This window comes from Pleurodeles waltl, chromosome 8, assembly GCF_031143425.1.
Source record: "Pleurodeles waltl isolate 20211129_DDA chromosome 8, aPleWal1.hap1.20221129, whole genome shotgun sequence".
NCBI lineage: Eukaryota > Metazoa > Chordata > Amphibia > Caudata > Salamandridae > Pleurodeles > Pleurodeles waltl.
In genome coordinates this window covers 53,921,898-53,946,083 of record NC_090447.1, presented here as the reverse complement: position 1 = coordinate 53,946,083, position 24,186 = coordinate 53,921,898, and the positions used below count along the sequence as shown (strand labels likewise).

The window sequence follows — 24,186 nt, the reverse complement described above, 5'->3', positions numbered from 1 at the left end:
TTTTCGTCCATAAACTAGTTCGATGGATCAGGTTTTTAGGTTGACCCTCCTATTTGTGAAATATGTTGTCTTGGCAAAATAAAATGTATATGTTGCCTTTGTGGACCTAAGATCTGCTTTTGACCTGGTCCCTAGAAGAAAGTTATGGGCTGTTTTGTATAAAATTGGCATCCCAGAGAATATAGTTCACCTAATACAACGGTTGCATGAGAATACTTACACCCAGGTGAGATGGGGCAGCTAGGGAGAGATAACTGATCGCATAGATATCCGGTGGGGGTTACGTCAGGGCTGTGTCCTTGCACCTACCCTTTTTACCTTGTTCATCAACGAGGTGGTGCATGTTGTGTCTGCCTGTCAAAATGATGCCCCCTCCTTGAATGACCAAAAAATTCCTATTTTATTATTTGCTGATGACTCTCTTTTGATTTCTAAAACCCCTATAGGTCTTCAGATTCTGGTGGACAGGTTTAGTGCTTTTCGTGTGGACCATGGATTGGAACTTAAAACCAGTAAAACTAAATGAATGATACTAAGCATGGGCCCTGATAGGAGATGCACTATTACAATAGATGGGGCTCCCTTAAGTAAGGTATGTTCAATAGACTATTTGGGAGTGAGAGTTACAAATAATATGAAGTGAGAGGACCAGATTGGTAAGAGCGTCGCACTCCTTCAGCATAGGTCAGGTGCCATCCTGCGTTTTTACAATACCACCACTGTGAAAGCTGTTTCTCAGGCTATTAAGACTTATTTAGCAAAGGCCCAGGGTGCAGCGACTTATGGCGCTGAGGTCTGGGGACCTTCTAATGTTAGCAAATTTTCTGTGGGTGAAAATAATTTTGTAAGAACTCTTCTTGCATGCCCTCGCAGTACACCATTGATACCGGTTTTCCTGGACTTTGGGTTTTCCCGTATCTCTGATGTGACAGCTTTAAGACCTTTACTTTTTTGGATACTCATTTGGACTACTCCTGAGCTTGCTGTTTACAAGGATTCACTGCTGGACATCTTAGGCAGACCCAATGCAGTTTCTATTCCTTGGCTCACGTATGTTTCAAAGTGGTTTTATACTTTGGAACTTGGGGACTTTTGGAAGTATGCCCACAAATTGGGGAGGGCTCAGAAGCAACACTTGAAAACAGTTTACTGGTCTCATGTTAGGAATAACTACCTTTTATGTACTTCACATGGTCGATTGACAACAGAATTTATTGATTTTAAATGGTATCCTCAGTTCGAACCTTATCTGGATTTAATCCCTGCTCTATTATGTAAAAGTTTGTATGCCCGTTTTAGAAATGGGTGCTTACCGTTAAAGTCTTTTACTGGTAACTGGCGACCATCACCTACACTTGACTTATGCCCTAGTTACAATTGTGCACCCGAATCTGTAGTACATTTTATGTTTATCTGCCCAGCCTCTGGTTTGGCTCGGCGGAAATGGATTCGTCCAGTTTGCAGGAACCTGGGCTTAAGACACTGTAAAGTTGCACTTAGGATGCTGATGAGAGACACTTGCAAGGTCCTTGCGGCCACATGGTATATACGTACTTGTTTTTTTTAAATGTTATCTTTTAGTGACTGTTGTTCTTAAATTTGTATTCATTTATTTATTGTGCATATCAACTTTTAGATTGCTGTGATTCTTTTTTTTTTTGCTATGCTTTGATGGTTTTATGTGACCGAATAAAGCTTGTGTTTGATGATGATGGCTCTAAAAGTGCTCTGGAGCCTACTAACCAGGCCCCATGCTACTACTCTCTCCCTTAATTGGTTACTGTGAACTGGTGTCCCCAGTTGGCCAGCACTTTAACCCCCTTATAAGTCCCTAGTATGTGGTACCAGTGGTACCCAAGGCATGGGTGTTAAAGGGGGTCACAAATGCCTGAGGCATTAATTGTGCCACCCTGAGTGACCCAAGAAAACCACTGGCAGGAGGCCTGCCATTGCAGACGCAGTGCATACTGATCAAACTCAACAGGGCCCACACCATGTGTGGCACAGCCTCAGCAATGTCCTTAACATAAATCAAAAGTAAACAAACACAAATGATGGATGGAATGAGGAACCAATCAACCATTCACCCTCGTCACAGAGTTGGGATTAATCCATCAATTTCTTTGCTCATTGACCGGGGGTGAATGTTTGATTGGTTCTGCTTTCCTTCCATCATCTGTTGTTTTTATGCCTAATTTAAATCAGTCACCCCTAAGATAGGCCTCCTAAGCCCAGAAGGCAGGGTGCATCATATTAAAGGTGTGAACATATAGGAGTAAGTTTGTATGGCCCAATAGTGGCCTTTTCCATTAAAGGCTATTATAAGTGAACAACAGTCGATAGGATAACATGAGCTGGCATTTGGGCAAACCTGGAGCTGCTAGCTCCACTATGGTACCACAAAAGTAGGTCATGTATGGTATCAAACAGCAGGCTTTTTCACCCCAGCATGTATCTCCTGTTAAGGGTGATGTGGTATGAACCCTGGAAGCAGCATTAGAGGTTGTCCACCAAGTTACCAACATTTTCCTGTCCTCCAGATTCCAGCATGCATCTGCTGCTATCAAGGCAGGATCCAGACACTCACAGGGGTCAGAAAAATGGCCTAGATGTGAAGGAGATCACACCTCCTTTCCACCCAGGAAGGCTAGTAAAGTGACATGTCAAGTCAGTGAGCTTCAAAGGGCACACTACCTTTGATATGCAAGCAGGCTGTCTACCAGTGGAAGACAAAGCCCACAACCTGACCCCAGGTAGGCGGGAAAATTGGTTATTCAGGAGGCGTACACCCCCAGAAGGTTAGTCTAGGGTGGGCAGCCTGGTCTGCACAGCTGAGGAAAACTTCTTCCAGCTTGGAAAGAGGAAGTATGCAGGGTTTTGGGTAGAAAAGGTACTGTAAACTACCAGATGTGGTCACCTCAGGGGTGGATAAGCCAGTGGGGCCAGTAGTCTATTGGCTACTTGCACTCACACCATTACCGCCCCTAAATCCAGAATTTAAGAGGCTTCCCTGGTACCAGAAATCCGATCATCAACAGGAACCAAAAGGCGTGATACCTTGAACCTGTGGCAACTTCCTGGAACTGCTCAAATGCAGCGCATCCTGGACCAAAGTCTGTTCCCCCCAGCAAGAGGGATCCTTTTGTGATCCAATGACAAGACCAGACTCCCTTGGACTAGTGGCACTTTTCCCCTCCTCACCGCAGGTAAAAAGTACTCATTTGATCTGAAGAAGCACTGGCCAAAGGGCCTGCTGAGGGATTGCTCAAAGATAGGTAGTCTAGTGCATTGTGGGAAATGTAGTCCAGCTTTCAGCCACGTTATAGCTGGTTACACATTTCCACTGGACGTCCGGAAGGGGACTTCGCCTCCACCTTATCACTGCCAAGGCTTGTTAGTGGTGAGTCCGGTCATCACCACCTTTACTCGATACTGCAACTCATTTTTTTTTTACATCACCTGTGGCTCAGTCATCAAGTGTTTGCATCAGTTTCTGCACTGCCTCAGTGGTAAAACCAGCAACAGCAATTCCTGTTTAGCAACAAGGCTAGCTAAGCACACCTCAGCATCTTAGATACCGAGACTAGGTGGAGTTGTTCTGCCTGGTGAATCTTGGTCCAGATGCCCACACAAGCTTAACCCCCTGTTGGCTCCCACTACCATGACCTGCAAGTGACTAAGGCCCTGATTATGACTGTGGCGGAGCCTCCACGGTCCGACCGCCAGCACCGCAACATTACAAGTGGCCAACAGCCTGGCGGTGCCGGTAGTCCTAAGCCGCCAGGGCAGCGCTGCTCTCTGGATTACGAGTCAGGTTTCCACCAGCCTTTACGTGGGGGTCCGACCACCATGCAAAGGCTGGCTGAGAGGGATGTTGGCGGCCCCCTGCCCTGCCCATGTTCTTGGAATGGGCAGTGCAGGGACCCCCATTGACAGCCCCATCACGCATTTTACTGCCCAAATTACAGGCATTGAAAAGCTCAACGGGTGCTGTTGCACCTGATGCGCTGCCACCTTGCTGCTGGCTCCATTATGATCTGGCGTCAATGTTAAGGCCCTCTTTCCCGCTTGGCTGGCAGGCAGAAACGTGGTTTCCACCCACTGGCCCAATGGCAAACTCATAATAGGGCCAGCGGGCGGAAAGCTGGAGTGGTGGTCTTCTGTTTGAACGAGGGCCTGAATGTCACAAGTACCATTTTTCAGCGCCCATATCTCCTGCATTCAATACCAAGCCCTAGCCCACACGCAAGAAACCGTGGAGTCATCATCAAATGCAAGCTAGACACTACTGTACCAGAGCCCCATGAGCCAGATAGAATTGATCCAAGTGTCACAGCCTGGTCTTAGGATCACCACAACCTTAACTACCAGTTTGCCTTTCTGAATTCATCCCGTAAGTGATCATGTGTCCTTAGTGACTTTTCCCAGTGACCGCAACAGTGAGATTTAATAGCTTGTTAAAGAACTGATTTTATTCCTGCTTCAAAATCCATAACTCTGGTAATATGTAACTGATTTGCGTTGTTTTGGAGTATGAAGTTATATAAAAATCTGTTCTATTTTTATAAATTGGTGTTGGATTTCTTTCGAGTCGTGTCAGTTACTTATCGTCCATGTTGGCTCTCTGACATCCTTAACACATGCTCTGTTAGTAAAGGTTGACTGCATTTATCACATTACCAGGACTGAGCTAAGTATGTATTATTGCGAATCCAAGGAACCATCTCTGGGATATTGTGAGAGTATTACATAGTGAATCCTAAACAGCCTCACTGCATAATACTCCACTTTCCTTCAGCACCAATGACATCTGTTACTCTAAGTCTCCAACAAAACACAAAGCACAAGGCAAAATTCCAATTACCTCATGACTGAGGTAGCTGACAGGATGAAGTCCAACTGCCTCAAGCTGAACAAAGACAGACAGAAGTAGTGATCTTAAAACAGGATGCCTCACTTTTGGACTTTGATTAGTGGCCTGCAGACCCCGGACTAACTCCCACCCCCAGTCCACAAGCAAGAAATCCTAGAATCATCAGCAATAGCAAGCTGGACATGTCTGTCACACATAATGCTAACGCATTCTGCTGCTACAACCTGGGGATCCACTCTGACTCCTCAATGGTTTAATCCATTCAATTCTAAACCGCTAACAACTAGTTAGACAAGTTCAATCAATATTTATATTTCATACCATTTTGAAAATAATTTAATTTGGAAACTAGAACAGAAGTAGGTAAGTTGGCATTTGTGACTCGCCAATTGCGAGTCAGAGCGACTCACAATTTGCGAGTCGCAAAACCTTATGCACAACATTGTCCCTGACACTGTTTGCGACTCGCAAAGGGGTAACAAATGCCCACCTCATTAATATTCACCCCCTTGGGACTCGCAGCACTCACAGGGATGGTGGCCTGCTGGAGACAGCAGACCACCATGTCTGTGACTGCTTTTAAATAAAGCAGTTTTTTTTTTTTGTATTGCAGCCCGTTTTCGTTAAAGGAAAACCAGATGCATTACAAAACTAAAAAATTAAACGTTTTCGTTTCAATTTTTCAGAGCAGGCAGTGGTCCATAGGACCACTGCCCGCTCTGGAAAAATGTTTTTAATGCCATTCACAAAGGGAAAGGGGTCCCATGGGGACCCCTTCCCTTTTGCGAATGGGTTAGCACCCATTTGAAATGGGTGCTGACTACAATTTATTTGCTACCCCGTTCGCCGTCACAAAGCAATCCTGCATTGCACTGCGACTCGCAATTAGGAAGGGGACACCCCTTCCTAATTGCGACTTGCAAACCTGCTTTGCGATTCGGTAACTAGGTTACCAAATCGCAAAACGGGTTTTGTGCATTGCAAAGTGCAGTTTGCACATCGCAAACAGCGAAATTCGCTGTTTGCGACATGTAAACTGCTTCCTACATCTGGCCCTAAGTGTGCAAAACATTGTCTCTGTTGTTTTAAAAAGTTTTCACATGCAGGTATAGCTATGGTGCAGCATGCGCAGTGACAGCGGAGCCTGGAAGTGTTAGACGCTCACACCAACCAGTTATGCTCTATTTGGTATCTGTTTTGGTATCTAACACTGGATTTCTGACCCATTTCCCATGCTTGAACTAGAGATTGTGTCACCTTGGCCACTTGTTATCATTGTTTAAAGGGAAGATGAGGAAGCAGGTTATAGTTATAGTCAACACAACAAATGTCAATGGCAAAATCAAAGAAAAATAAGTTAAATGGTCCTTTGGCTTGTTATTCCTGAAAAAAAACGTTTACACTGTTGAACAGTAAAGAAGGTTTACGTCCTTAGGATCAATCTAATAGTAAGCTCAATAGTGCAGCCTAATTATATCTTAGGGGAACTTAAATTGATTTAACAATCTCTATTGGGAAACTTTTTTGTATAGGTCATCCTGTTGTGGGGTTATTTTAACGCTTTGTTTGGACACACTTATTTATCCTCGGGCCTGTGGCCTGTGCCCCCTTACCTAGTTTATTTCACGTATTCCTTTTTATTATTTAAGCATAGATTCATTTTAGTGGGGATGTTGCATTATTTTTTATCAGCTGCTTTTCGACAGAGGAATTTTTACTAGATCTTTGCACAACATTTTCATCTTGTGGTCTGCTCAAGGCTGTAGATGATATTCTACCAAGTATTGTGTTATACTTACACTACCTTGGGTGGGAGCGGGAGGAATGTTCGATCTTGGGGGTTTGCTATGCATTGGGTTTGGAACGGGAGCGCGAGGGTGAAACGGACGCTTTGGGTGCCGTACAATTTTCCTGACTGTGTCGGAGCGCTTGGAGGATTACTATGATAACTTACAATATTAATAAAAATATCGAAGTCAAGAACACTCTTCTCCTTACTTAATCTTGGTGACGAGCTGTTCCTCCGAGCGGTGAGAGCCTGCGTGTATGCTGAGTCCAGATTGTCCAGGTTGGCAGTTTCTTCACATCTTCGTCGTGATTTGCGGCAGTCTGTGCTATTATCAGACGAGCTTTGCTCCGACACGCCCAAAGCTGTGCTCAAGGTTGATTTCTACGAACTGCAGTGTCGAGGGCAGGCTTTGCAAGGAAAAGCAAGACGCTCTACGCTACGTGCCCTACTCACCCTAAAAACAACATACAAACTGGAACCATTTTGTAGGAGTGGTTTGCTTCACAAGTGGTTACATCCATCGACTGTCAAAAAGACCCTAACGGTTCAAGCTCTTCAATTCCCACGAAAAGACACAATCACAAGGTACTCCATTGAACGTGCTAATGCAAGTAATGTCTGGTCTACATTTTTGAACATACTAATATCTAGAAAAAAAAGGAAAAAAAATATAAGAGAAAAAAAAAGATGCAAGGATGTTTACTAAGTTAGACTTGGCCAGTGCTTACCATCAGGTGGAATTGGATCAGGAGTCTAGGTTCTTGACAGCCTTTGTTTAGCCTTTTGGAGTTTTCCAATTTTGACGCATGCCGTTTGGGTTGGCATCTGCAGCTTCGGTTTTTCAAAGGATTATGAATGCTCTTCTTAAGGATATTTCCAATGTAGTGGTCTTTCAGGATGATGTACTTATTCATGCGCCTAATCTGCAGGTCCACAAACAAAATTCTAAGACAAGTGTTACAGAAGTTCATGGTTCATGGCATTGTTCTTAGAAGAGAAAAGAGCCAGTTTATGAGGTCGTCTGTTTAGTATTTGGGTCACGTGATTTCTGCTGAGGGTGTCTGCCCAAAACCTGGTTTGATCAATGCCATTAAGGCAGCACCTCCACCCAATCACAATGGAGTGAAAACGTTTTAGGCATGTGTGAGTTTTATTCTCGATTTATACCCGAATATGCAAGTCGTGTCAGAGCCATATCTAATTTGTTGAAGGATAAGACAAGTTTTGAATGGGGCCCTGAGTGTGCAAAAGCGGTTGAAGATATCAAAATCCAGTTAACTCAAGCAAAAGTATTCAAACCTTACGATCAGCATTTTCAGTGCTGTCTCACAGTGGATGCTAGCAATGTAGGTCTGGGTGCTGTGCTGACTCAAACAATAGATGGCGCAGAAAACACAATTGGTTTTGCATCCAGAGTGTTAAGAGAACCGGAAATGTATTACTCTGTGATGGAAAAAGAGTTGCTGGCTTGTGTTTGGGCTATTGAAAAGTTCAGAAGCTATGTGTGGGGCAGGTATTTTGTACTAAAAACAGATCATAAACCTTTGGTTTCAATTCTAAGGGGAACCAACAACAAAACAGGTACACCTAGGATCCCTAGATTGGTGGCAAAATTGATGCAATATAATTTTGAAGTCATGCATATTCCTGGTGGGAGGAATATCAGAGCAGACTATTTGTCAAGATTTCCTAGTCAGATAAGTCCTTCTAGTGACAAAATTGTGGATGATGAAAGTTGCTTGATTGCAGCCGTTGAGGTCGAACATGTCTCTGTTTGCTCGGAGAAAGAGTGGAAGGAGAAATTGGTGTGTGACAAGGATTTGTGTGAAGTGATGAAGTTTGTCAAAGATGGGTGGCCTTATGAGAAAGACATAACTGTAAGTGTTCAACCTTTCTGGAAAATATCAGATGAGTTGACGATTGAAGATTACATATTCATCAGGAATGATAAACTTATTCCACCAAAGGTCTTGAGGTGTTCCATTATGGAGAAGGCTCATGAGGGCCATTTGGGTGCCACTTTAACCAAAAGAAGAGTATGTGACAGCTTTTGGTGGCCACATATGGACAGTGAAATTGAGCAATTAGTAAGAAATTGTATCATTTGTTCAAATTCTGACAAAATTCCGAAAACTGTGACACCACCTCTCATGCCTAATGAATGTCCTGTTGGTCCGTGGATAAAACTTGGTGTCGATTTGGTGGGACCATTTCACTCTCTGAATTACAGTTTACGGTATGCATATGTAGTTGTTGATTGCTTTTCGAAGTGGCCATATGTCAAATTTATACAGGAACCCAATGCTCAATCACTGGTAACATTTTTAAGAGAATTATTTATGAATGAGGGGTTCCCAGAAGAAGTCATTTCTGATAATGGTGTACAGTGTGTGTCTGAGGAGTTCAAAGCATTTCTGAAGGAAGGTTCTGTTAAACATTTGAAGTGCTCACTTTATCAACCCCAAACGAATGGTTTAGTGGAGAGATTTAATTGCGTGTTGGGAGACTGTATTAGGTGGGCATTGAAGAGTGGGTGTGAGGTTCAGGCGTCAGTTCAGGCAATGTTGTGGTTTTACAGAACAACTCCGCATTCCACTACAGGGGTATCTCCTTTTGAAGCTTTGAAAGGGAGAAAACCAAATACTCAAGTTAAACCTGGGTGGATGTCTACATTTTTCAAACAAATGCATGTGAGGGAGTGTTCCGACCTTATCAAAGCTCATGTTAAAAGTAAACAAAAAACACAAAAGAGATATTTTGACAACAAGAAAGGAGCTAAAGAGTCCTTCATATCATAAGGTGATTGGGTGGTTATAAAACTGCCAACTTTTGTCAAGAAAGGAAGCTCCAAATTATCAGAACCGGTTAGGGTGGAATTGGTTTCTGGCAATGCAGTCAGGGTTGAGGGCAACAAGTGGTGGACCAAGTCTAAAGTGGTGAAACTGATGCGGAGTTTGATCATCAGCTCATGTATGAGTGGTCATTGGTGGAGCAATCAGACCCGGGTCGTAGAGGTGGTCATGAATTACCATAGTAGGAGTAATAGAGTACGAAAACTCCCTTGGAAACTGTGTCAATGACGAAAAATGTTATTGTGGGTTTGTATATCCCAGGTGTTTATGTAATGGTATTTTGAATATGTTGGGGTAGAGGTTTATTGTGGTTTTGTAAAAAAAAACAAAAAAAAAAAACTCAATGTTATACTTACACTACGTTGGGTGGGAGTGGGAGGAATGGTTGATCTAGGGGGGTTGCTAAGCATCGGGTTTGGAACGGGAGCGCAAGGGTGAAACGGACGCTTTGGGTGCCAGGCGGTTTTTCTGACTGTGTCGGAGCACTCGGAGGATTACTGTGATAACTTACAATATTAATAAAAATATCGAAGTCAATAACCTCTTTTCCTTACTTCATATTGCCTGTTTAAGAGAATGATGTTCACCTTCCACAAAAAAGATGCATTATCACATCAGGCCAGTTCACAGAACCACATGTTTTATTATAAAAACATCACGCAGGCACAAACAAGGCTAGAAGGGACATTCCAGCTATCCATCTTACGCTGAACCATGTCGTCGCAGTTCTGCTGAATCTTGCCTTGTTACTCCAGGTACTTGGGAAGGCTGCCAACAAATCACAGGCAGAAAACTCCTGCTTATTATTCAGGTATGGGTCTGTGCTTTCCTTGCAGAGACTAGTATGGGCAGTCAAGGACTCTCACTGCTAAAGCACTCATGTAGATAGTAGTAGGGCAGGCAGGGATTTAAAATGTATTAGTGTGACAGGATGTTGAGACTTTTTATTTCTTTCATGTTCATAGTCACAATGATAATTGTGTTGTGTTTCATCTTCCTAAAAGTCACAATTCATGCCTTTGTACATGGAACTCAGTTGCTTCAATAAAACATATTGAACTAAGTTCTGCGTCTGCTTAAATTTGCATGTGTGAGACTGATGCAACCGAGAGAAAGGGGTACAATCTGTTCTAGCACCACTTCCCTGAGGAGCCCAAGTGTCATGCGTACCTTCTGGGCTTGGGTTAGGTTGTGCTAGCTAGCTGAAATGGTTAGGCTGATAAGCTACCTGATGGTGTGGGATAGATACAGTCCCCACACTTGGTGGTGCTGCCACCCAAAACTAGCAGTCTCGCCCCCATGGCGAGAGACCTACAACAATTCCTTAAAGGAGAACCCTCTTCTGGCAGTTCATGTGAAAACTCTTGTTAGACCTGACAGTCTTAGGGTGGTCACCCCTAACTTTTTGCCTGCCTCCCTCCTCTTTTTAGACACTGTTTTTGCTGGTTGTAGGACTCTGCACACTTTACCACTGCTAACCAGTGCTAAAGTAAATATGCTCTCTCCCTTTTAAACATGGTAACATTAGAGCATACCCAATTGGACTGTTTAATTTACTTAGAAGTCCCTAGTAGAGTGTGCTATGTGTGCTCAGGGCCTGTAGATTACATGCTACTAGTGGGCCTGCAGCAGTAATTGTGCCACCCACCTCAATAGCCCATTAACCTTGTCTCAGGCCTGCCAATGCAAGGCCTGTGTGTACAGTTCCACTGCCAATTCGACATTTAAAAGTACTTGCCAAGCCTAAAGCTCCCCTTTTTCTACATATAAGTCACCCCTGAGGTGTACCCTAGGAACACCCTAGGACAGGGTGCTGTGTAGGCAAAAGGCAGGACATGTACCTATGTAGTTTACATGTCCTGGTAGTGTAACACTCCTAAATTCATTTTTACACTGCTGTGAGGCCTGCTCTCTTCGTGGGCTAACTTTGGGGCTGCACTCATATACTGTTTGGGTGGTAGCTGCTGATCTGAAAGGAGTTGGAAGGCCAAATTTAGTATGGCCAGAATGCTGGTAAAAAATCCTGCTGACTGGTGAATTTGGATTTAATATTACTATTTTAGAAATTACACTTTTAAAAAGTGATCATTTCTATGCACTTAAATCCGTCTGTGCCTTACAATCCATGTCTGGCTGGGTTTAGTTGACAGCTCCCTTGTGCATTTATTCAGACATACCCCAAACACAGAATACTCAGCCTCACTTGCATACATCTGCATTTTCAATGGGTCTTCCTGAGCTGGGAGGGTGGAGGGCCTGACACTTACATGTCAAAGGACTGTAGCCTCCCCTCACACAAAGGACTGCCACACCCCCTACTGGGACCCTGGCAGACAGCACTGAACTGAAAGGGGACCTTGTGAACTTCTAATCCACTCTTTGAAGTCTCCCCCACTTCAAAGGCACATTTGGGAATTAGCCCCTACCAACTCAGACATTTCTGAGGTAGACACTCTACCTGACAAGACACTTCCTGGAGAAGAGAACCTGAACCAGAACTTGCATCCTGCCAAGAAGAACTGCCTGGCTGCCCAAAGGACTCACCTGTCTGATTTCTGTGAAGGACTGCTGCCTTGCTGTTGCCCTGGTGCCTTGTACTCTCTGGCTGTGTTGAGAAGTGCTCTCCAAGGGCTTGGATAGAGCTTGCCTCCTGTTCCCTGAAGTCTTAGGACCAAAAAGACTTCATCTCTAGAAGAAGGACTCCTTGTGTGGCAAAAACTGACGCACAGCCTGCCAGAAACGACGCACAGCCTGCACCGTGGTGAAAAATTCACCACACGCCAAACCGGAACGACGCAGCGTAACTTTGCATCGAGAAGATCGATGCAGCGCCAGTGTAGCAACCGGAAATTTGACGCACGGCCCACTGGATTGACGCACAGCCAAGCTGTAACGACGCAGCCCGACTTCCAAAGAGGAATAGACGCAGCACCTGCCATGCGTTAGAAATGTCCACGCAACGCACGCCGGATCAACGCAGCCCCTGTGACTTCGTCCTGTCAGTGTCGGAAATCCACGCATCATCCCTGAGGCGTCCAAATGCCCTGCAACCTGAAGAGGATCCACAACCGAGCCTGGAAATCGATGCACAGCCGTCCCTGCATGAAAACTAAATGACGCATCACAGTGTGCGGCCCAAGAAATCGATGCACACCCCCTTGTTTTCCATGCATCTCCTCCTCTTTAGTTCTTTGCGGAGATTTTAAAAGCAAACCAGGTACTTTGTGCTTGAAATAGACATTTATTGCTTCTAAAAGACTAAAGACACATTATATCACTTTTACAGTGATATCTCAACATATACTTATTGCATTTTAATCGTTTTGACCTGCTTCGTATCATATAAATATTATATATTTTTCTTAACACTGTGTGGTGTATTTTGGTTGTGCTATACATGATTCATAGCACAAATACTTTACGCATTGCCTTCTAAGGTTAAGCCTGACTGCTCAGTGCCAAGCTACCAGAGGGTGGGCACAGGATAATTTGGATTATGTGTGACTTACCCTGACTAGAGTGAGGGTCCTTGCTGGAGGTAACCTGACTGCCAACAAAAGACCCAATTTCTAACAACTCTCCATCCACTTCCTTGATTTGTGACGCAGACTTTGAGGTCTATGTGAACAGCAACATTTAAAGAGGATTAACATTGAGCTTGTATTGTACATTAAATTGTACTGTATGTCTCTTTAATTACATTGAACCTGTTTGTTTGAACATTGAAATTAAATTTACACAGCTTTGGATAAAAGGACATTGTATGTCTCACTGTTTGTTTATCATAGGAAAGCAAAATGGGGTAAACGGGATTGGGGTATATTTTAAAGGAGAATCTTAGTCAATCTACTGAAATACATTTTCCCAGAGTCAAGTACTGCAATTAATGGATTCTCAGAGCATTTCTATTGATCAGAAGTAAAACATCTCATTATTTAAAGTCCAGTTTTATCAACAGAATTAATCAATGCTCTTAACGAATGTAATCGATTTTTAAAACTCGAATTTTGTCACACTCTATGGAAGGTGGCTGATAGGTCCAAAATGATGAACATGGCTAGTAGATCTCTTGTCTACCTTGGCTGGATACGATGGCAGCACACATATCAATAAAGTAAACTCCTCTGCAATTACTAGAATGGAGACAAGTTTCCATTGTCTCTAGAATATAGTGTAATCTACTGTGTAAATGTATGCAATTGATGCATTGACATTTTTACGAAGGGTGTAGCCATCCTTCACAATATGGCAGTATGGTGATACTTAGAAATAATTGAATGGAGGCCTTTATAGCAGAAGGTTAGCTAATGACCCTTTACATTGAGTTGTAACAATTTCTTCATGAAGTAACAAAATAATAAACGTTTATTACGAGGAGTAAAATATATATTAATACGCATTTTACAAATAGCTCACAAAAAAGAGTATGTTTCACTGGCCTGTTCAAGAACTATTGATATTGTCCATATAGCCAAAACATTCATTTGAAAACCTTCATTGAAGGGATGGGTTCGCAATTGTTTTATGTCCAGTAGAGATTCAGCTATGTGGCCAAGAAGAGAAGTTACAGTACAGTTTGGAACAGCCATACAAATGCATCAGTGTAATAATATTACAGCGAATAATTTTCACAATATTTTACACATTTTAGGAAACACTAGTTTCTTATTGAGAGTTCATCAGAGTCAGTACTTCATCTCATGTGTGGCAGATATTCCGCAGTTCATAATGGCTTCTGTGTTAGAAAGTGTGATGCCTCAAGGGTATAGGATGGGTGTATTTGCAGCAAGTTGACGGATGGATGGAATGAGAATATGAGATGGATATGTGCAATTATGGCAGGACTGGGCTGGAACAGCACTGTGTTCTGGGTGAGGCACTTTACTTTTTTTTTTGCTCCTTTTAGACAGTGGAACATATCTTTTGCAATAAAGGCTGCTTTCAAACCTTCTTCTGGCTTAACCTCAACTTTTGTTGTAAAACTGCCTGCCTTATTACACATGCACTGTGACCTGCAGTACAATTCATAGGGAGGGCGGAAATAGCCGCCAAGTTGTGATAGAGTTTCTCATCTACAAAACTGTGTAAGAGGCTCCTGCGTTCATAATGATGAGTTATTATTATGAATTCTGTGTGAAAGCATAAAGTCACTGGAGACATTTCTGGAAATGTGAGATGTGAGTCATGAGATATTATTAACACACTTCCAAGAAATGTTATTGATTGTTAAGGTTCTGTTATGACAAATTGTTGATAATCCAATTACCAGATGTCAGAAATTGATTGGTAGTTGACTGGGGTGTGAGCCCTGGTCACAATACAGTCACAATCTCTTGCAGGTTGAACCAAAAAAAAAGCAGTCAGGCTTAACTTAGAGGCAATGTGTTAAGTATTTATGCAGTGCATAAACAGCAATACCGTGAAAACACAACACAATACAAATCACAAACCAATTTAGAAAAATAGAGAGCATTTTAATAAATTATTTGACACCAAACCCATCAACATCCAATTAATAGTACCAGAGTTACATTTTATTTAAATTTAAGGTTTAAAATAGATCCTGAAAGATTAAAGCCCCAACCACAGATATTGAGTAACCTGTAGCAACACAAACAAGTGTCAAGGAGTGTATGGAGACCTCTTGTGTGTTCAGGACTCATTCAGGCTGTGCACAGTTGTGGGTTCAAGATCATAGGAGCCTGTTATGTCCCTTTATCTCTGAACAGGAGGCTCACAAAACTAGCCCTTGGAATCACTTCTAGAAGTCCTGGGTGCAGCTGAAGATGCAGTGCTCCACAGCAAAGCTGGCCTCTGAAAGTTCACGTGCTGCCTTGGCAGCAAATCAGTCCTTCCAGGTACATCAGCAGTCTGGCAGAATGGACAACAGGCCACAGAGGAGGCAGTTCTCTGGGAGTCCTTCAGCAGGTCCAGTGGTAAAATGAACAGCAGGTCTGGGAGCCCTATTTTTATACTCTGGTTCTCTGCTCCTAGATGGTGGGAGAAGTTTCCAGAAAGGTTCTGTGAAGTTTCAGGAGTTTCCTGCCTCTCCTGCACTGGCTCCTAGCTGGCTGTGGTAACAACACAGAGTTGTTATGCCTATTTTGTGGTGGCAGAGCACAGCCTATTCAGGTGCAACTGGGACCGTGCTTAGCTCCCCCCCTATTAAGTCAGTTAATAGCCCTTTCAGGCCCTGCTAATCCCACTTATGGGTGACTGTCTGGGAGGAATTCATGAATTGCTAAATTTCAGTTACACTCTATCATGTGACTTAAGGCAGATTGCAGGCACAGAGAGCTAAGGGCAGGAAAATGCGAATTTTCTAAAAGTTGCATTTTTAAACCTGTAATGATAAATCTGACTTTACTATTAAAGAGGGTTTATCATTACAAATTCATAGATAGGAAATATATGATATCTACCACCTCTGGTTTAGGAATTTCAGCATATAAAATGTAATAGGGAAGCCATAAAGTTATCCTATGGGAGGGGTAGACCTCACAGTAGTGAAAAGCAAATTTGGGAGTTTTTCACTTCTAGGATATGTAAAACATTAAAGTACATGCCCTACCTTTTACCTACACAGTACCCTGCCCTATGGACTAACTAGGACCTTCCTTAGGGGTAACATATGTCCTAAAAAGCAGAGTGTAAGTCTTGGCAAAGAGTTTTAAATGCCAAATTGACATGGCAGTGTGACAGTACATTCAGTGGCAGGCCTGGGACATGTTTTAAATGCTACCTAAGTGATGGTACAATAAGTTCAGCAGCATTTAATTTACAGGCCCTGGGTACGTGGTACACCACTCTCCAAAGGACATACATGTAAATTAAATATGCTAATCAGGTATATGCCATTCAAACCATGTTTAGGGGAGTGAGCACAAGCACTTTAGCATTGGTTAGCAGCGGTAAAGTGAACAGAGTCCTATGGCCAACAAACAAACATCCAGCAAAAGTGAGGAGGAGGAAGGCAAAATGTTTGGGGGTGACCCTGTAGAGAGGATCATTTCCAACACCAGACATATCATTTCCACCGAAGCATCCCTGAGATTATTAAAAAGCCCTCCCAAATCATTTCACTTGCCTTTGACACAATCCACAATCCACATATGTTGTCACATAGTTTCTGTCTATAGAAACCCTGTATTTGGTAACAATCAAGAGACCATGTGTAATGCTTATAGTTCACAAAAATGTGATTAATTAAAGTTGAGATGTCTTCAATCATGCCAGTTAACATCCTGTGTGGTGTAATATATGTGATTATCTGTCTTGCATGGCCAGAGCACAAGTTATAGTTAGCTCAGTAAAGTTTAACTGTTGAATTTCTGTGTTTTTGTTTTAAAATTTTAGTTGCTATTCTTATTTAAGCAGCTATCTGTAACATTACTTTAGCCTTTGTTTTTTTGCTTCTGTATTGCTTCTGAATTGTGTTTAAAGTTTAAAGTAAGCAAAGATTGTATAAACATACTTAACTACATCATTTGAACCTATATTTTCTCAGTGCATTTCTGTATTTTTTGTATCCTGTTCAGTCATGCACATCGGAGGTTTGTACTCTGGCCAGGATCTGTCCCCAACATCCCAGGGGCACTCAACTCTGCACTTCACACAGCCTTTAGAACCAGCACCAATCATCCAGGTGTACTTACCTTTTAACCTTGTCATGCCTGAAAACATTTTTTAAACGTGAATTTCTTAAAAATGGTTGAACGGAATCAAATCATATAACACAAAGCACTCTTTCTGAGTAAAGGTCTAGCCTGATTTGGTGTAATTCCATTCCGTCTTTTTTCTGTATCAAAGAGCAAAGTGTCCTATGGGAATTGACATGGGAAATTATATTTTGGAAATTGCCCTTTTTTTGGCCCCAACTTGAAAGATTGGCACAAAACCTTCCATGAAGTAGCCAAGGTAGATTAATTTTTAATGGAAATCTTTGTCAAACATCTGCAAAGGAATTAGTAAAACAAAAAAAAATGTCTTTCTATGGAATGTCTTACTTAACAATGACTACATAGTAGGAACCAGCACTCTGTAAGCATGTACATATGTTTATGCATACTAGAATCAAGACAGCCAATTGACTGATAGCCCCTACAACTGGTATTCTGTAGCACACATAGAAAGAGGAATGTACCTGTAGGGATTGTGTTTGTGGAAGAAGGTGCCCCTTCCTCCACAAAAACAGCCCTGCATGCAACACAGACACACTTATACCATGTTGCAAGGGCACCTGCTTTGGGACAAGGCAGCAAACTGTGCACTAGCGCAAGGGGAAAGGACAGGAGCAGACACACATTTCATAAATAAGGTGCATTCCTGCCCATTCACATTGGTGTTGGGCAGCGCAGAAGGAAGCCTTGTTGCACTGCCCTATGTCAATTCCCCGTAAATATGGGACAAAATCACCATGTTCTGAATTACTGAAGGCTCAAAAGGAATCTCCCTGACCTTGGGGCATATTTATGAGAGGTTTGTGTCATGCTTACACCATGCAATGTGGCACATAAGTGACGCAAAGTCAGATACTGGAAGCCACGCAAAGCCACTTTGCATGGCTTTGAATAAATCAAAAATCTGGAGTAATGCAACGAGTCATAGCTCGTGCTGCATGGAACGGGTGGGGGGTACGGTGGAGAGAGGGTTGGGGGAAGGGGGCTCGGGTGAAAATAAAAAATAAAAAAACACTTACCTCGCTCCATGCCGCTCCACTCTCCCTCGTCACTCCAGGCAGGCACAGGCTCCCAGCCTGCCCTGCGCCAATACTGACCCTGCTCAGAGCATTGTCAGGATTGGCTGGGAGTGCCCTGGCTGGGCACTCCCAGGCAGACTGGGTAGGCTCTCTCCAGCCTGGCAACAGAGTTGCTGTGCTGGAGAGAGCCCTGTGTGCACAGCACTCCCCCTCAGTGCACGTCACCCCTGTGGCCCGCCCCTTTCAAAGAAAAGGATAATAAACATAGTTGCTGGTTGCTTTTAAATTAAAGTTACATGCAAATTCAACTTTGGAATTAAAAGTAGTTCCACAGTCTTAAACTACCTTATTTTTACATATAAGTCACCCCTAAGGTGTGCCCTGTGTGCCCCTAGGGCTGGGTGTTATGCAACTATAAGCGGGGTCCTTATAAAAATAGTTTTATAAGCCCTGGTGAGGTAAAACAGCTACATTTGTTTTTCCCTCATTGTCGTGAATGGCCTCCAAAGGCTAGAATGGGAGACTTTATTTTAATTTTAAAAGTCCCCTTAAGTAAAAGATAACTCAAGTTTGAGATCAAAATAATTTTTATAAGAAACCCAACAACTTCCAGTTGTTGGACTTAATATACCTTGTTCAGGTAAAGAGTTTTAAACCTTACCTGAAAAGTTTCCAACTTCAGCCCTGCAGTATTTTTGCTGCTTTGCTCTGATTGGCCAGCCTCTGGCAGCCTGGCCAGGCTGCTTTGATGAGGTGTGAAATGGACTGGCTCAACACAAAGAGATGTGCCTGGTGGAGGAGATCTCCCCTCAGCAAATGGAGAGGCAGGAAGGGGGAGGGCTGTCAAATAGGTCTTCAAAGGCAGAGAAGGACATTTGGAGCAAGCCAGGACCTCCCTGACATGCTGCAAACCCAGACAATTAGGTGCCCGCTTGATTAGATTAGGAGAGGGCAGGGGAAGGGTGTGTTTAAGATTTTTAGCCACACCAGAGGGCTACCACAACACGTAAATGAGAAAGAGTTCCAGGACGTCGGATTGGACTGGTGACTTGGTCCCGCTGAAAAAAATGTTCAAGAAAACAACTAAGTCTGAAGGTAAACTTTTGACTGAGGCATCCTCGAGCTGTAGCCGAGCAGGGCTCCATCGCAGTCAGCCTCAAACTTTTACTTTGCCCTGGTCGAGGTGCGACCAGATGACCTGATTGACGCTATTCTTTTCTAAGTTCTAAAAAGCAACAATTCTTCAAAAATTCATATCTCCGGCTCCCCTTATCCGATTTTAATAGTTTTTGTGTCATTTCCGGTTCCCCTTATCCGATTTTAATAGTTTTTGTGTCATTTCAAAGATCAAAATATAATCTATTTTTAGAAATTGGTGTTGGATTCTTATTATGTTCTGTGTTTCACTTATTAACTGTTTTGTAATTTTTAAATGCTTTACGCATATGTCTCCTTAAGTTAAGCCCTGTTGCTCGCTGCACAGCTACCAAGGGTTGAGCTAGGTTTAATTTACTAAGACCTAATTGGACCTAAGTGGAGGTTGGTGTCCTGTTGCTAAGTGTAGGTGCTTACCTGCCCTTACCAATAACCCATTTACCAAAACAGGTGTAGACAGTCTCAAGCAAGATTAATTTACCCCACTCTGAGGACTCTCACATGTAGATATTTCAGCTTGTGCAATTTGCTTCATAGCCTTCATAGCAGGAAGTATGTGTTAAGCATTTTACATTTTCTGCACTGCATTATCAGTAAACAATGCATTACAAAATACTAAAATAGAATGTGGTACTTGACTTTGACTTCCTTCTGCACTGTACTTAATTCAAAAAAGGTATATTTTAGAAAGTACAGTCGCCTAAATATTATAATGATTTCCATTTATGTATAGGATGCATATGTACTGCTGACTCACGTCCACAGATTATGAAAAACAATTAGCAGGTGGGTATTCCTGCATTGCTCATTATCAAGATGCATAGGAATAGCACATGATGAGCACAGTGAGAAATCAATTAATTTAAAGCTCTGCAAACTAATTTTGCATCTAAAATTGAATGAGCGGTGTGTCACCCAGAACAACTGACCACCCTTTCAAGAAGGCTGGTCTTTACCTTTTGGCACACTTGCCCCACAGCTCGTCGGATTTCTGCCATCTTCAGTGCATAAATGATGGGGTTTGCCACAGGTGGGAAGAGCAGGTAGGCATTCACCACAAGGATGTGCACATAAGGTGGGATGTTGGTGTGAAATCTGTGGATGGCAAGGGAGAACAGGATGGGAATGTAAAAAAGGGACATCACCAAGACATGAGCAGCGCAGGTGCTGAAGGCTTTGAACTGGTCTTTGCGGGGAAGATGCAGAACAGCCTGCAGAATGAGGATGTAAGACACCAGAATAGAAGCTAGGTCCATTGTCCCAAAGGTGATGGTGGTAGCCAAACCGTACAAGCTGTTGAGAGTGATGTCAGCACAGGAAAGCTTTACCACAGCAATGTGCTCACAAAAGGTATGTGGAATGTATCTGCCACAGAATGGTACTCTCATTGCAAGCAGTGTCTGTGGAAGGACTGTAAAAACTCCTCTGGCCAGTGAAGCTGTAGCTATTTTTGCAATCAGTGAATTTGTTAGCACAGAGGGGTACCTCAGTGGTTTGCAAATGGCAACATATCGGTCGAACGCCATCGCTGTGAGGATGCCAGACTCCACCCCGGTGAAGGCATGTATGAGAAACATCTGGAGGAAGCAGGCACTGAAACTGATTTCTCCAGAGCGGAAGAAGAAATGGTTTAGTGTTTTAGGAAGAATAGAAGAGGATAGAACCAGGTCACAACAAGACAGCAAGGAAATGAATAAGAACATGGGCTTCTGAAGGCTCTGTCCTGTCTTTACAGCTAACAGCACAATGCAGTTTCCCAGAAGAGTGACAATATACATGGCCAACAGTGGGATAGCAAACCAGATGTGGAAAGCTTCCAACCCAGGGATGCCAATGAGGATGAAGGATGAAGATGTTAATCTGGTGTTATTGGCAGGTGACATGATAGGTAATTATTAGTTGTCATGAAAAAGCTGGAAATATCTGGTTGTGAGAAAAGAAAGCATGAGATGTGATATTATATTATTGCACTTTTACAACAAAATTAATAATCCAGGAAATAAAATAAACTCCATGTATATGTCAAGCCACAAAAATAATTTTCTTAAGCACTTGACTTTACCTGTTATCCTTCCTCCTCAACTGGATTTCTTTTTTTTTATATAAATTTATTGTATTTTACATGCTGCTTGCAATTGTGCTTCCCATCTCAATATCAGAATTTTATTTTTCAAGTGGACTCCATTTTCCAACCTTTATGTTTTCTACACAATTTTTATATCAATGCCAATTCCTCATCAGGCAATTGTTTTACAAGTTAGAACTAGGTATCATTAGCTCAAAACCCAGTAGCCAAGTCTCCTTTTGAACGTACAGCCAGCTACCCTGGCAAAAGAGATGCAAAGTGTACTACTACGGCACTGGCTCAACATCATCAACTTCTGTTTATGACAAGAAATATTTCCTGATTTCCAAAAATAGGCTATGTTTCGTCCTTGCAAAAAATAACCCAAAAAACAAAAAACAAATGAAGTCTTTACCAAATACAAGGAGCGGCTTGCAGGGCTTTGAAGGGGCGGGATGGTGCAGGGAGTCCGAGGGGGGGATGAATTCAATTAAAAAAAATATACTTACCTTCACTCGCTGTCACCACCACCACTACGTCGCTCCACTCCTGCAGGCTGCAGGCACAGGCTCCCAACCTGTCCTGTGGCCAATCCTGACGCTGCTCAGAGCAGGGAAACCTGTATTATTAGCCAAGCAGCAACGCACCTTTGTCGGATTAGCATAGTAGTTTTTGTATTGGTCCTCTGGAGGTCTTTGGAGCCAAAAAGTTTCTAACTCCCAGGTTTTCACAGGTGATAGGAGGAGTACACTTTGAGATCACTCAAGCTTGCAGGACCTTGAGGGCTGTACTTGGGAGGTTAAAAACCACTCTATCAGAGGCCAGCAGCAGGGTCAAGGGCAAGTTCAGTGGAAACTGGTGAGCTAGGCATTTGCAGTAAAAAGTCTCTTAAAGCACATTGGCCCTCATTACAACATTGGCGGCAAAAGCTGTTTACTGCTGTGCAGAAGACCGCCAACACACGGCTGCGGCAGCGGAATTCTGCCACGGTCATTATGACCCACTGCTCAGAATCCGCCAAAATTCAGACACCCACACAAGTCCGCCACACCAAAGGTCAGTGATAAACTGGTGAAAACAAAACCTCCACCGTCATGCCAACAGAAATACGCCCACACTATCACGACACACGAATCCATGCAGCGGTCTTTCAACCGCGGTATTCCGTTGGCGGTACACACCGCCACCCTCAAAATACACACACATTTACAAAACACTACCATATTGGACAATTCCAAATACACACACCTGATACACATACACACACCACTCCCACACACCCATTACAATATAAAACACACACCCACATCACCCACAAACCCCTATGACAAAATTACTGAGAGAAGGCCAGAGAGAGACACTACAAACTACCAAGCATCCACAGGCACACAATACCATCACCCACATAATGTCCACACACCTCACACAACACACCACTAAATATCACCCCACTTATCACTACACACACCACCCCACACATCACCCACACCACCCCATGGCACGGCAAAGACACCCCAGGTTCTCGGAGGAGGAGCTCAGGGTCATGGTGGAGGAAATCATCCGGGTAGAGCCACAGCTATTCAGATCACAGGTGCAGCACACCTCCATAGCTAGGAAGATGGAGCAATGGCGCAGAATAGTGGACAGGGTCAACGCAGTGGGACAGCACCCAAGAAATAGGGATGACATCAGGAAGAGGTGGAACAACCTACGGGGGAAGGTGCGTTCCGTGGTCTCAAGACACCACATCGTGGTACAGAGAACTGGCGGCGGACCCCCACCTCCTCCCCCACAACTAACAACATGGGAGGAGCAAGTCTTGGCGATTCTGCATCTTGAGGGCCTCGCAGGAGTAGATGGAGGAATTGACTCTGGTAGGTCAAATCTTAACTATTACATCCCCCAACCTACTTGCATGCTATCACATACCCCCATCCTCACCCTCACCCCATCACTCCAACTCCTCGCAAATGTCCCAACATCACAAACCACACATCCTAACACCAAGCCCTGCATGCAACAACAAAGCATGGACACCCATCACCAAAGCATGGCCACTGCACATACCCATACACACCCCTAAACCACCATCACACAAGGACCCACTCAGGAATGCAAGCACTGGAGTACAGGGTCACTCGCTCATTGCACACAATGGCACACACAGATGCAATAATCATACCTTCACACCCCTCCAGGACCCCTACCCAGTGTCACCGGACAGGAGGTTCCAGACATATCCAGTCCCCCCACAGAAGAGACCCCCAGTGATGACAGCAGCTCTGCACAACTGGATCAAGATGACCAGCACGGCCCATCAGGGACCTCGGGACAGTCGGTTCCCGTGGCACTGGCACAAGCCACCACAGAGCCTTCCCCCCCTCAGGAAACACCATCACAGCAGCCACCCAGCGGGCCCATACCTCTTTCCGCAGGACACGTCAATCAGCAGTGTGTCCACCACTACAGGGAACCCAAGCAACCCCACTAACACAGGACGATCAGGGACCTGGGGGAAGTGGCAGTGGGCACACGGTTCAGGGGGCAGAGGCACAGGAACACACGGCAGCTGGGAGGACTGCTGTCCGACAGGGGGAGGACAGGCCAGGGAACCCACTCTCCACAAGGCACTCTCCAACATCATGGGAGCTTACCATCATTCCCAGGAGACGATGGCAACGGTACTGGCCAAGTTTCAGAAGACCCAGCGGCTGCAGGAGGAACACTATCTGGGGATCAGGGAGGACCTGAAGT

At 43.7% G+C, this 24,186-nt stretch overlaps 1 protein-coding gene across 1 annotated transcript in view; it reads right to left on the bottom strand.

Moving 5' to 3' along the window:
* LOC138249393 (olfactory receptor 52K2-like) overlaps positions 1-21,250 on the bottom strand; it is a 51,336-nt gene extending 30,086 nt beyond the window's left edge. The window contains exons 1-3 of the mRNA XM_069203352.1: positions 20,324-21,250; positions 7,391-7,585; positions 7,304-7,309 (exon numbers count right to left, since the gene is read on the bottom strand). Of these exons, the coding sequence (XP_069059453.1) occupies positions 7,304-7,309; positions 7,391-7,585; positions 20,324-21,250 (1,128 nt within the window). The remainder of the gene's footprint in view (positions 1-7,303; positions 7,310-7,390; positions 7,586-20,323) is intronic.
* Between the last annotated feature and the right edge of the window lie 2,936 nt (positions 21,251-24,186).